Source organism: Drosophila persimilis, unplaced genomic scaffold, assembly GCF_003286085.1.
Source record: "Drosophila persimilis strain 14011-0111.01,24,50 unplaced genomic scaffold, DperRS2 tig00000676-arrow-arrow-pilon, whole genome shotgun sequence".
NCBI classification, from domain to species: Eukaryota; Metazoa; Arthropoda; class Insecta; order Diptera; family Drosophilidae; genus Drosophila; species Drosophila persimilis.
The window spans coordinates 1,048,911-1,061,777 of NW_020825332.1; the positions used below are offsets into that span (position 1 = coordinate 1,048,911).

Below are 12,867 nucleotides of genomic sequence, written 5' to 3' on the forward strand. Positions count from 1 at the left end.
AAGCTCTTCTTCCCAACAGGAACTGGCTGCCACACCGAGGAATCAGCTTCTCTCCGAGAAGTACGCTACTCTTTTGGCTTCCATCAAACTGAAACTGGTGGCCGCTCTTCAGGATCTGCACTTGTTCGGCCTGAGTTCACTCTCCCCCGAGGAGTTGGTCAGTCGCCTCTGGGCCCTGGGTCCCCGGAATTGCGGCACCAATCTGCTGCTCAACCTCACGGACTACGAGCAGCCCGATTTCTGGTCCAGCCAAGCCAAGTCCTCCGACACGGAAATACGCTCTCTGTCCGATCCACGCAAGGATTTCAATAGCTCTCTGGTCAATGGCTTTCAGCTGACCTCCGGGGCAGGGCCGCTGTGCGAGGAGCCCATGCAGGGCGTCTGCTTTGCTGTCCTCGAATGGTCCATCCAATCAGAGGGCGAGGATCTAAATGCTAGAGGACCCTTTTCGGGTATGTAATCTGTGTGTGTTTTTTGTCAGAAGAAATTCCAAGTAATCTGTGATTCTTTGATGCATTTTCAGGTCAAGTTCTGACTGCTGCGAAGGAGGTGTGTCGTCAGGCTTTCCAGAATCAGCCACAGCGCTTGGTAACGCCCATGTACAGCTGTACCATTGTGGTCAATGCGGAAATGTTGGGTGAGTGAAAGCCTTAGATTGGAATTTGAGTGTTTTACTCCAGAAGTGGTATGAAAATGTAGAAAATTATGTTCTGAAATTGATTTAGCTTTGGTTTAACAGTAACTTCTGCATTTAGCAGAGACCTCTCTATAGGTTTATGATTTAGGAGTTATACAACAAGGAAGGAACAATACGTTGTAAGAAGTCTTAGGCCTCAAAATTGATTTGAAATGAGCTTATGATTGTTTTGTTATCTATACAAAATATTTTATACGTAATTTGGAATTTGTTTCAGAGCCGATGAATGCCGTATTCTCTCTCTTCCTCCTTCTGTCTTATGATATCGCTGTAATTTCTGGAAAAATGACTGGACGACTTTGCTAACTTTGACTTGTGGGAAAAGCATGCTGTGAGAGCGAGAGATGTACATATGTGCGTCAGCTTGGCTTTCCAGTTTAGCTTTTCAGGGTGCAATTATTTTCACAAATAGTGCATCAGTTCTTCGACTGAGAGGCGGAGAGACGCATCTGGAGAGGGCTACGAATACTAGTTTAGCGTTTTATCTCTCGTGCTATCTCTCTCATCGAAGCAAAGTCCAATGTCATAGCACCCTTAAAGGGACGAATTGATTTGTTGGTTAATTCGGGAAGAGCGGAAGGATCTCTACGCGATCTTTCTCAATTCTGCCCGCACCTGTCATGAGAGAAAAAGAGCGGCAACACGGGGGCTATTCTAATGTTCTAAGGTTAATTCTTGCACTTCTTTTGTCCCTAAAATATTTCATTCGAATTTTAAAATATCTATTCATCTGTTTCTATTTTTCCGCTACTATTTTGTATTCCGCTACATATCTCTCTTTCTCTTTCGCGCTTCTCAAAACAACGCCAACCGTTGTTTCACGCTCCCCTCCGACAGGGGGCGCACGCTGCACGATTAAGAGTGAGACAGAGATCGAATGAGTAAACGCGTGGAAGGGGAAGCATAGCCACTGCAAATGGTTGTTCATTCTAGCTATAATAATGATCCGGTCTTATAAGATTCCGCAATCTGCTAGGTATGTTTATTCTCTATGATTCTCCGTTTTCTCGCATCTTCAAAGGGGTGGATAATAGTATGACACTCTAAGGAGTCTGAATACAGGAGGATGCAGGCGTCGTTGCTCTGGTTTTAACAGTCTCTGATGAGAGATCTCATCAACACGGACGGACAGACGTACGTACAGATCTGCCTATATTGACTCGGCTATTGATGCTGATCAAGGAAGAACTAAATCTTCGAGTACCACGTATAAAAAATGTTTTGTAGATTTAGATGTGCTTTATGGCACCTCTTTTAAAAATTTGAAATATTGTATGGTTACTGCCTTAAGTAGTGGTTCCAAAAGGGGTGCAGTGGCATATATCTTCCAAAGAATAGGAGCTACAATGCTGGAATGTTGTATGTAAATCTCTATAGCTCCAATGAATGTAATAATTAAAATTGTATAAAACTCCAAAGGATTTTCATATTTATTAACGCTGGAAAAGCGTATATTTTGCATGTATCTGAGAGGTCTGTCTCGTTTCCTTCCAAGACTTCAAGAGTTCCCTTAATTTCCGCACATACATATATTCGCACTCTCTCTCGATCGATCATACTTTTAAAATAGTTTTTTTTTTTATTTATTTAACTACTAGTAAATGCAGCTTAGATCTAGACATAAATAAGCAACTAAATTTAGTATTCAATAATTTCGGTTTCTTCTTCTTCTTCTGTTTTTTTTTTGTTGTTTTGTCTTGTTAACTTTTTTCTTGTTCCTTTTTTAGCCTTTTTCGAATAGTTTCAAGTTTTTGCACCTTAACTATTTCTCACTTTTAACTGCGTTTCCTCGTTTCGTTAATTATTTAAATATAAAAAGTTGAGGCCTTGTTTACGCTTAAATGCAAAACAAATTAATTAAAAAATTAGTGGGCGACGCGGGCGGACCCGGACACGTGTAATTGTTTAATTAATTCGTAAATTGTTCTTTTGTATATAAATATAAAAAAAAAATAATATAAATTAGAGAAGGTCATCAAGGGCAGGGCGGGAGTGGGTGTGGGGGTGGCAGGAATGCGTTAGAACGGGAGGGAAATGCCATTTGAAATGCCAAAAAAATTTGTATAAAAAAAGCTTAGTCACTAATTTACGTTACGTTACGTTACGCTACTTCGCTTAGCCAGACGGTTACGTGACGTGAACTGTCATTCCGTAGTCTCTCTACTTCCCTTCCGTTTCGTTCCCCTTCTCTAATCCTCTCTCTCTCTCTCTCTCTCTCTCTCGCTCGTTATCTTTCTCTCACTTCAGTCACAGTAGTTTTTTTTGCACGAAAACGCGGAGACGAGAAGCGTGTCCTGTGCTATAAGAAATTGTATCTACTAGGATTTTAGGTTGTGCGGTGCGGTGCTGTGCGGTGCGGTGCATCCTAGTCCCAGACAATGCTCTGCTGGAACTCCACGACACGGTCCCAGGGGAACTCCGGCTCCAGGTCGAGGTCCATCGTGTCCGCCAGCGAGCGCCTGATGCGAGTGCTGCCTTCCAGAGCCGGCTCTGGGAGTGTTGTCACGGGCGACGCTGCCGCCGGCTCTGATTCCTGCTCCAGCTCCTGTTCCAGCTGCTGTTGCTGCTCCTGCGCCTGAAGTGTGGTCCTGGCCTCCTCGCTCGCGGGCGTACTGCTGCCTGGTTGCTCCTCGGTGCCGGTGCCAGCGCCCGTTCCACTGCCAAGTGCCTCAATGGGCGCCAGGTCGCCGCGTCGCTCGTTGTTCCGTCCGTAGTTGCTGCCCGGGAAATTGTTGATGGAGAACTGATCGGGCCGGAAGTTGGCCGAGGAAGAGCTGTGGCTGCTGTGGGTGCTGTGGGTGCTCTCGGGACGATTCAGATACTGGTAGGAGCTGCTGGGGCCACCGTTCTGGAAGGACTGCTGGTCCTGCGGCTGGTAGTTGGAGCTGATGGGCGATCCGCCGCTACTGGAGGAGCCAGAGCTGCCACTGCCGTAGATGGGTCTGCCGTAGCTGTCCTTCTGGCCTCCGATGGAACTGGAGCCGCCCACAGAGGGACGATAGAAGGGCTTCTGCAGCTGGTAGCGCTTCGGCGGCTGGCTACTTGGCTTGCGGATCGAGTAGCCGGGCTTGACGCACATCATGCCAAAGACTCGGATTCCGGGAACACTCGCATATGTGGGCTGATCATGGGCCATGGGTCCCTCTGACGGAAGCGCAACGAGTATTGGGTATTAGGAGATGTCTTGTGATATGTTCATGTGTGATATATTTACCCATTTTGAAGTGATCGGGACAGCGACAGATGACCAGGTAGTGGGATTTGCCAGTCCTGGTGTTTTGGAGTGCCAGCAGGGACCAGTCCTTGGGCGAGCGGCACTCTCGCATCTCCGTGGTAGCCTCACAGGTCTTGGCCAGCGTGATTGCCTAATCATGCAAAAGGAAGGAAAATCCCAGAGAGAGATCAGAGAGTGAGTGGGGGGATGATAATTTCGGGGCGTATCTTCTGTCTAGACGGTGTCTACTAATAGCTGCGACGATTAGACATTCACTTTGGACCCACAGGCTGAAAGGCGCACAGGCCCACAGGCCCACAGGGCGGACGGCAAAGAAAGTAACCCGATCTCATGATCATGACTCTAAATTGAAAGCCCACATGCTAAACGTCTGGCTCTGCCTCTGTCTGCCTGGCCTGTCTCCAGCTGTCGCTTTAGAGCCAAAAACATACCCAAAACAGGAGCAGCCAATGGCCCAGGGCTGCCAATGGCTCCCACCAGTCGAAAGGAGAAACATTTTTGGCCAGACAGAAATTGCTTTTGCTCCGCTTTCAATTGGCCGATGCTTGATTGTCCTTTAACTGATTTACAGCCTCAACTACTGGCGGGGGCTACTGGTTCCTGCCCCAGAGTGCCAGAGTGCCAGAGTGGCAAAGTGCCAGAGTGCTAGAGTGGAGTAATTTGATTGACTCTTGCGGCGCTCGTTTGCATGCGGCAGCAACAGCAACGGCAGCAGCAACAGCAGCAGCAGCAGCCAATTCAGGCAAAGTTTTTTCCACTTTTCCGCTTTATGCCTCTCCGCTTCATTGGCTCTCGATGTGGCATTCAGGTTAATGCTGTTGCTGGCTGCTGCTACTGCTGCTGCTGTTCCAGTTTTTCCTCTGCTCTTGTTTTCCAGCTAAACGCATTTTCATAATTTGCTGTACAGTTCCGGCAAAACACCACCACACAGAAACACGGCAAGTGTTGCATTTAACGGTAAAGTGAAGTGTAATTATGACAATGTCTGGCACTGCCCACACGCCCGCTCCTACTGCCTCCGAGAGAGACTCTGAGAGACACCTACCTCCTGCACTACTCCTGAAAAGTGCACTCTCTGCGGACAGTGGAGACACCTGTGCTCAATGGTGGAGTACTCAACAACTACTTGACCATTAAACTATTAAAAATGCTTTTTATTATTTAATTTATTTGAACATTTCTCCTCTGTCAGTCGACTAGAGGGAGAGCAGTAGAGTAGGAGAGCAGGAGAGCGGCGTTCGAGGGCATTTATAACTTAATTAAACGTACATACAGCAGCGATCCACAGTGGATGCACAGTGGAGTCGCCTCCACTGCTGGCGGAGGCCAAAGATGAGAGCAGATCATGGCCAGGCAATAAATGTGGCCCAATCACGGGCTGCAGCAGCAGAAGCGGGGGGCCTTATTGGCCAAATAATATTGTAAGCCGCAAACGAACAAGCCACAAGGTGAGCTCCCAGTGACCCTGGCCCAACCAACCAACCAACCAAGCAACCAACCGACCAGACGACCAACCGATCGTGCCACAGCAGAGAAGTGAGAGTCGTAACCGCAGACGCAGGAATCAATTTGATGAGTGATCAGTGGATGGATGGATGATCAGGAGTGATCCACCAAATGATCCTCAATCTTCGTTCGGATGATAGTTTCGCGGGTTCCCACTGATCTTTTTCTGCCATTAATTTGGGTTTTTCCCCTGAACTACTGATCTATTAAATGATCCTCAAGCTTTTGAATGAATACGCAGCTCGCTTCTGTGAGATGTGCAATTGATTTCCCTATTTTCGAGGCCACTGATCTATCGAATGATTCTCAATTCCATGAATTGTTGGCTTTCTTCTTCTCCAATTGATTTTCCAGGTTCAAGTTTTCCCTCAACAAATGATCTTCAATTCCACAGATATTCATCCGCTCTCTTGATCGTGCTGTTTCTCAAAATGGACTGTGATCTCCACCTCCATCTCCCAGTGGATGTGCTCTCTCTCTCTCTATATAATTTACTCCCACTCCTGGGATCCTCTATCGATGCATACTCTCCTGTAATTTCTCTCCCACTGATCGCATCTTCTATTGATTCATTTAAAAAGCAATGAAATATTATTTGTGGTCAGAGCATCGATGGCACGGCTGTTGTTTCCTACAGTCGTGAACTTGCAACCCAATCTAATGATCTAGCTATTTAAATCTCAATTCTCTCATTTCCAGTGATTTTCAGGGATTTCCAGGGAATCCCAGTGATCTGCAGACTGCAGCAATTATCCAAGTAATTCAGATGCCAGTGCCCTCCCACTGCGAAAGATGTTCTGTCTGTGGATGTTCTTACCTTCTTTTTATTATCACCAACCAATTTTGTGGTATGCTGATCGTCTTCATTCAGGCTGGCGGAGCAGGGATCACGATATCTGCAAGTAAAGGGAACAGGGAGCAGGGAACACACCGGATTAGATTAGATTCTGCTCTCATCCTGGGATTAATTAGAACTTGCCGAGTGACAAGTGGGCGAACCCTAATCTAATCCTTTCTCTAGTGAGACGACTCACCTTGATGGACAGGCGCACAGGGGCTGGGTGTAGTTGAGCCTCACGTAGACGGCGTTGCAGACCTGCTGGATGGCGCACTCGGGCAGCAGATAGATGTGCTGATTGTGCGGATAATAATGATATTTTGTTGGTTTCGCTGTCGCCGTTTTCTGCAAATGAATGGAAGCGAATGAATGAGAGAGAGGGAGAGATTTAGATGTGATTGATGTTGATGTTGATTGATGTGGCCAAAAGGGTTTCATCGTCTTGTATTTGGCCAGCAATTAAAGTTGCAACCAAGTGGCATGCGAGTAACGTCTCTTGCTGTTTGTCCGTGGCATAGATGAAGTGCGAAATTGAAGCTCTCCTCATGGGAGTAGTCTCCTTTTTCTTTTCTTTTTTTAATAAGAAAAGAGGGGGCTTCTGCGTCTATGCATTCAAAGTAGTCATCGGATGGGAGTGGAGGAGTCGAGTGGAGCAGTATCTTGCCTTGGCCAAAGCAGGTTAATGGCAAACGAGACCCTCACATAATGCCACACAAAATTGCTTGACTCTGCACTTGAGAGATGAGTTGCTGTTGCCGTTGCTGCAACGCGCCTTTTCCGCTCCACCACAATATGAGACGTTGATGCCACATCGGAAGGAGGAATGGGGAGGGGCACCCAAGTTATTAAGAAATTGATGCAACACGAAGGGGACTATTCCAACTATCCATCCATCCATCCATCCAACCATCCATCCAGTGTATGTGTGTGTCGAGTTCTGTTCTGCTAGTCGTAACCCTGGGTAACTGCCAAACGCACTTTTACTTTGTCAGAATGATGGGGAGGGGGAGAGAGCTGTGGTAATTTCCATGGCATGCCATGGCCCTGCCCTGCCCTGCCCTGCCCCATCAGCCATTTCCTTCCTGCATTTCCCAGTGTGTTTACCCACTCTTCCCCCTCCCCCTTAACCGAGTTGTTTTTCATTTAGAAACTTCTGATGGATCCCCCCAGTTCCTTTTGTTTGGCTATTAAAAAGTTTTTTAGTTACATTTTTAGCTTTGTTTTTGCTTTCGAAGAGAACCTTTCAGTAGGGAGATATGTTCATATATTTATGTCACAATCGGAGGCACCTCTCTTTCATTATCTGTTTAATTATTTTAGTAATTCATCATCATTATCATTGTCATAATCAAGAGGCAAACAAAGGCATGATATGATACGTTTATTGTGTATCAATGCGTAAAGATTCTTGGAAAACGAGGAGAATCTTGAAAGAGGTCTGAATGAAAGGTATCTTAATGATTTTATTAGTTCAGAATAAGAAAAAAGAGAGAGAAAGCAAGTTAAAGACTGATTAACGCAATTATTAGAGCCAAGAGTGAATTTCTGGGAGGGGAAATGGCAGATAAACCAACGCAATTATAATGAATGATCAGAGTAAGCACTCGTGAGTCTATGGAAGATGGAGATGACTTGGTTAAATGGAATGGAAGTGGTTCAAGCACTTGAGAACTGATTGAGGAAACTGATTACGAAAAGAATTTCACAGTGAATAGATTTACACAGAGAGTAGATCTTCAGAGAGAATACAGAGAGAATATCTTCAGGCGAGAGTAGATCTTCACAGAGAATAGGTCTTCAGTAGAGAACAGATCTTTAGGAGAAAATATATCTTCAGGAGAGAGTAGATCTTCAGGAGAGGGTAGATCCTCACAGAGAGTAGATCTTCAGGAGAACATAGATCTTCAGGAGAGAATAGATTCTCACAGAGAATTGATCCTCACAGAGAATAGATCTTCAGGAAAGGGTAGATCTTCAGGAGTGAATAGATCTTCGCAGATAATAGATCTTCAGGAGAGAGTAGATCCTCAGAAGAGAACTCCTAAAGATAGGAGAGAATAGACCTTCACAGAGAGTAGATCCTCAGGAGAACATAGACCTTCAGGAGAGAATAGATCCTCACAGAGAATAGATCTTCAAGAGAGAATAGGTCTTTGCAGAGAATAGATTATCTTTTATGTTATATTATATCTTTAGGAGATGGAATGCTTTGCAGTCGTATATTCTATATGCAAAAATTTGTTTGAAATGTAAAAAGTTCTATATGGAAATGGGGGAGTGATTAACCCTTTTTAAATTCCTTCTTTTGGTAAATCCGTGAAGATCCATTTACCCTTTGCCCTTTCGATGGAACGCCTGTACTCTCGCTCTACTTAACTCCCCATTCTGCTGTTCTGCTGTTGGATGATTCACCATCCATCAATCTATTGTACTCTCTCCTTCACCGTTACCTTCTCCCATTTTCTCACCCACTTGTACATCCATTACACAGTCCTTTCCCCTGGAGAACCGCTAACAATACGATAGGATTCCTTTCCCCTACTTAGCACATAATTGAACTGAAAGCATCTTTGGTTTAGTGCAAATTACAGGGCACATGATCCACCAGGGGAAAAAAGGGGGGAGTGACAGAGGGAGCATGGCAGCGGGTACTTCCCATGTCAGTCATTTGCCAGGCAGCCACAGCCAAAGCCATAGCCACAGCCATAGCCACCTACTGTCAGGTAGGTCCAACTTCCACCTCCCACTGTATCCCACTTTTTCTCCCCTCTCCGCTCCCCTCCCATCCCCATTGTTGTGGCAGCTCCTTTTTGAGAGTGATTTACACTGACCCTCAACCATTATTATTGAATTTTTCACCATCTCCGTCTCTATGCCTGCCCCCCCTTTCCTCGGAGGAGAGGTACCCTATTTGGCGTCAGCTGGTTGTCGCTTCTGCCCAAATGTCCAAACTGTCGCCGCCACTTGCCCCCCCGCCCCCCCGGCTGTACTCTCCCCTTGTGGCAGGCAGTCAGGGAAACCCCACTCTCGTTGTTGCCTGTCTCTTTCACTTTGGTTAAGTAGATTTTTAAATATTTACCATGTTCGTTGGACAGGGGCCAAAGCAAACGAAACAGAGAGGCTTCAGCCTTTGGGGAAACGAACCCAAGGATACCCTGGGAGAACTGTTGCGCATCTGTGGATGCATCAACATTTCTGAGGCATACGATTGTGTCTATCGAGAATATCGTTTCGAAGGTCGGAAATGCTTTCTCTATAATCATAATACCTATCCTCTATACAGGGTATATTCTCTTGGATAGGGGATCGCTGGATCGAGGAAGGGTAACCCCTTATCTAGGGCCCTGAGCCTGAGGGCTGGGGGCTTCAAAGAATTTTCCACGAATCGCGAATTAAAGCGTTTTTCTGTTGTCCGCTTTCCAGTCCGCTGTAGCTGTTGCTGTAGCTGTTGCTGTGTGGCTGTTCACACAGGTTAAAGTTCAGTCGGTGGCAGTTAGCAAGAGAGAAGATCCCCCCGTAACCGGTAACCCCTCCCCCCTCTTCCCTGGCCACCCAAGTGCCACTTGAAAATCGTGTTCCCTGCTGCAAGCTTCCTGCAATTTAAAGTCACTTTTGGAGTTGCAGTTGGACTCCAACTATGGGACTCTGAGAGACGGAGTCTCGGAGGTGAAGTCGGAGCTGGAGATGAAGTCAAAGTCAGAGTCGGGGATCGAGAGTCGGGTCTCTCTTTGGAATCCCATCGCCGCGACCTTTCACGGTCTCAAGTTGTTTTCTGTTTTCCGTGTTGTTGTTTCGTTTATTTTCTTCTTTTTTTTTTTTTTTGTAGTTTTGTAGTTTTTCCCGCTGTAGTTTTTTGCTGGTTTCGGTTTTTGGAGTGCCATGAATTGCGTTTTGATTGAAAAGAAAGTGACATTTCCGTTGATTTTCCTTTTGCCCAGAATGCTGTTTCCTCTTTCCTCTCTGTCCTCTCTGTCCTCCGTCCCACTCTTTTTGCTTAAAGTTTTTCCATTTTAGTGGAGCTGCAAGGCTTTTTCTTCGCCTTCTTCAATGCTAATTTTTCATAGCTTTTCGCCTATGGAAATGACGCTGAAAATTTGTTTGTGTTTGTGTTTTTGTGTTTGTATTTGTATTTACCCCCGAACAACAACACAACACAAAACTGCACAACAAATAGCAGAAACATGCAGCAAACAGTGGCAGCTGCCGGAAAGTGCCTGAAACTTTGTACCATGGCGTATGCGTGATTTGTTTGCCAATGTTGCAGCCTTATTGACTTGTTGCAGTGCCCCTCCCCCCATGCACTTGATTAGCCCGACACTTGATTAGCTGCCATTCATGGGGGAAATTCGGAAAATGTTTGGTATTTTGCGGGAAATTCATGATTGAATGACAGAGGCGTTGGGTGGATTGGTTTTGCATTTCTGGCTGCCCGAACAAGGGCTCCATAATTAAGATGGATTAATGCAGAATTTTGAGTTGTATATGTAGCGGAAATATTCGAATGCCACCAAAAAAGGAACGGGAACGGGAATGGGAACTCGGAAAGTATCTTTCACTGGATAATGAATTAGCTGCAACACTCTTACCCTCCTTCTAACCCATTCATTCTGCGAGTATCCTCCCGAATTAGCTCCTCCCAGTCCCTAAGCCTTAATCTATCTTCTTCCCCGTTCAATCTCTAAGCCACTTGACTTTGCAGCTTGTGTGTGTTTTTGTGGCCTCTAACAAGAGTCCTGCAGTCAGCAGAAACACTTCTCGGATTTCAGGTCGGCGAGGCAGCAGCAGCCTCAAGTACCACCACTACTACACTGGCTACTACCACCACTACCACTATATGCAGTATACATACATATATCCTCTCTTGTGACTCAGTCGCCATTTGGAGGCTTGATTTATGCCGGCAGCACGAAATTTACTTTTAATGAGAGACAGCAGCAGCAGCAGCAGCCAGCCAGCCAGCCAGCAGCAAAAGTTAAACGCATGTAACTGACAGGCAGGCTGTGGCAGTGGCAGCGGCAACGGCAGCTTGTATATTGTATCTATATATCTTGCAGATGCGAAAACCCCGCCACTTGTTATTCAAATCAGCTTGAAGAGAGCTTCCAGCACAAGCTGAAGCTGCACAAAAAAAAAAAAAACGTAACATAAAATTTCACCGCTTTTTAGCTACTTCTCGGGCTCTCAACCGATAGAGAGACTCTCTCTCTCTCTCGCTCTGTGGAAATTTGCATAGTTAAGGCTCCCCCCCCCCCCCCCCCCCCCCGTAGTCCTCCTCCTTTGCAATTAATAAATAATTTTCATTTCATTTTCATTTCGAAATTTGATTTAATTATGTGAAAGTATTTGAATGACTCTCTGTCGAGCCTCCACGGAGGCAGCAGCCCCCACCCCTCCCCCTATTTAAAGCGAGAAGCGAGAAAGAACAGAAAATTAGTTGCCATTATTTAAGTTTTACTTCCCCCCCCGGTTTCCACCCTCCCCCCTCCCCTCACAAGGCCCTGTTTATTTGTTTGCTTGTTATTTAATTTTATGCTCAAAGTGAAAATGAAATCGCTTTTCAAGTACTTTCGTTGTTGGTTCGGCCTTTGGTTTTCATTGTTATCTATAAAGCGTGAAGTTTCAAGTAGTTTGTCTACTCACGGATGTATCTTTGTATCTTTATATCTCTGCGAGTATCCGGGGTTTTCTACTATTTCTACTTCTACTTTTTCGGACCTTTTTCTATCGTGTTTTTTTTTTTGTTTTTTTTTCACATCTAACGACACGACAAGCTACCGAAAATCTTACACTCTCTCGCACACACACATTTCACTTGAGCCGCACTTGTGGGGGATTGCTTGTGTGTACCCACTCTTTTCGCAGACGAAGGATACTTTGCTTTTGAAGGGGTGTTGGCAACAGCTGGAGATCAAGGGAACTTTTGAGTCTATTAGAAATTTTCTATTAGCCTCATATTTGCATAATTTTTCACACCTCTAGAAGCATTTTTTTTTATCGACGCTAATAAAATCAGCTGTTTTTGTGACGCGACTTGCTATTCGTATATCATATCAATACCTTCCTACTAGTTCTTCGAAAAATAGCAGAAGAAGCTCATAGTGAGTGTTGTCCGATCGCTTATGGGATATCTTTAGTTTCGATCGTTTCATGGAAACCGATCAGTCTTCTAGGGTATCAATAGCTTCGGTACCTCGGCGCCTAACTGCCACTCTCGTTGGCACTTCTGTTGAATGTTCGGAGCTGTGTTTGTTGCTGGGCTTTTTTTTTTCGGTTGTTAACTGAAGTTTCTCATGCAAATCCACGCAAAGTCAGTCGCTTGTTTGTTTGTTTATTTATTTACCATTATTTATTTGTTTGCCCAACGCTTTTTCCCCCTTTTGAGGTTCAAGTAATCATGATCACGGCGATCATCATCATCATTATCATCGTACCGTAACATGGCATCCAGCATCCAGCCACCAATGGATGCTGCTTCTCCCAGTAAAAGTCATTCCACAGTCAAGTGTCGAATACCTCCAGCTGTGGCTCTTCCACTTCCACATCCAAATCCACTTCCTCCTCTGATTCTCTACTGTTTCTCTTCTGTGGATT

At 45.4% G+C, this 12,867-nt stretch overlaps 2 protein-coding genes across 2 annotated transcripts in view; one reads left to right on the forward strand and one right to left on the reverse strand.

Moving 5' to 3' along the window:
• The window catches only part of LOC6599714 (elongation factor-like GTPase 1), an 86,225-nt gene that overhangs the window by 2,299 nt on the left and 71,059 nt on the right, over positions 1–12,867 (forward strand). Inside the window, exons 2-3 of the mRNA XM_026991564.1 lie at positions 20–452; positions 524–637. Of these exons, the coding sequence (XP_026847365.1) occupies positions 20–452; positions 524–637 (547 nt within the window). The remainder of the gene's footprint in view (positions 1–19; positions 453–523; positions 638–12,867) is intronic.
• The window catches only part of LOC6599716 (uncharacterized protein PB18E9.04c), a 31,625-nt gene continuing 21,820 nt past the window's right edge, over positions 3,063–12,867 (reverse strand). Inside the window, exons 2-5 of the mRNA XM_026991565.1 lie at positions 6,473–6,621; positions 6,256–6,334; positions 3,912–4,062; positions 3,063–3,841 (exon numbers count right to left, since the gene is read on the reverse strand). Of these exons, the coding sequence (XP_026847366.1) occupies positions 3,063–3,841; positions 3,912–4,062; positions 6,256–6,334; positions 6,473–6,621 (1,158 nt within the window). The remainder of the gene's footprint in view (positions 3,842–3,911; positions 4,063–6,255; positions 6,335–6,472; positions 6,622–12,867) is intronic.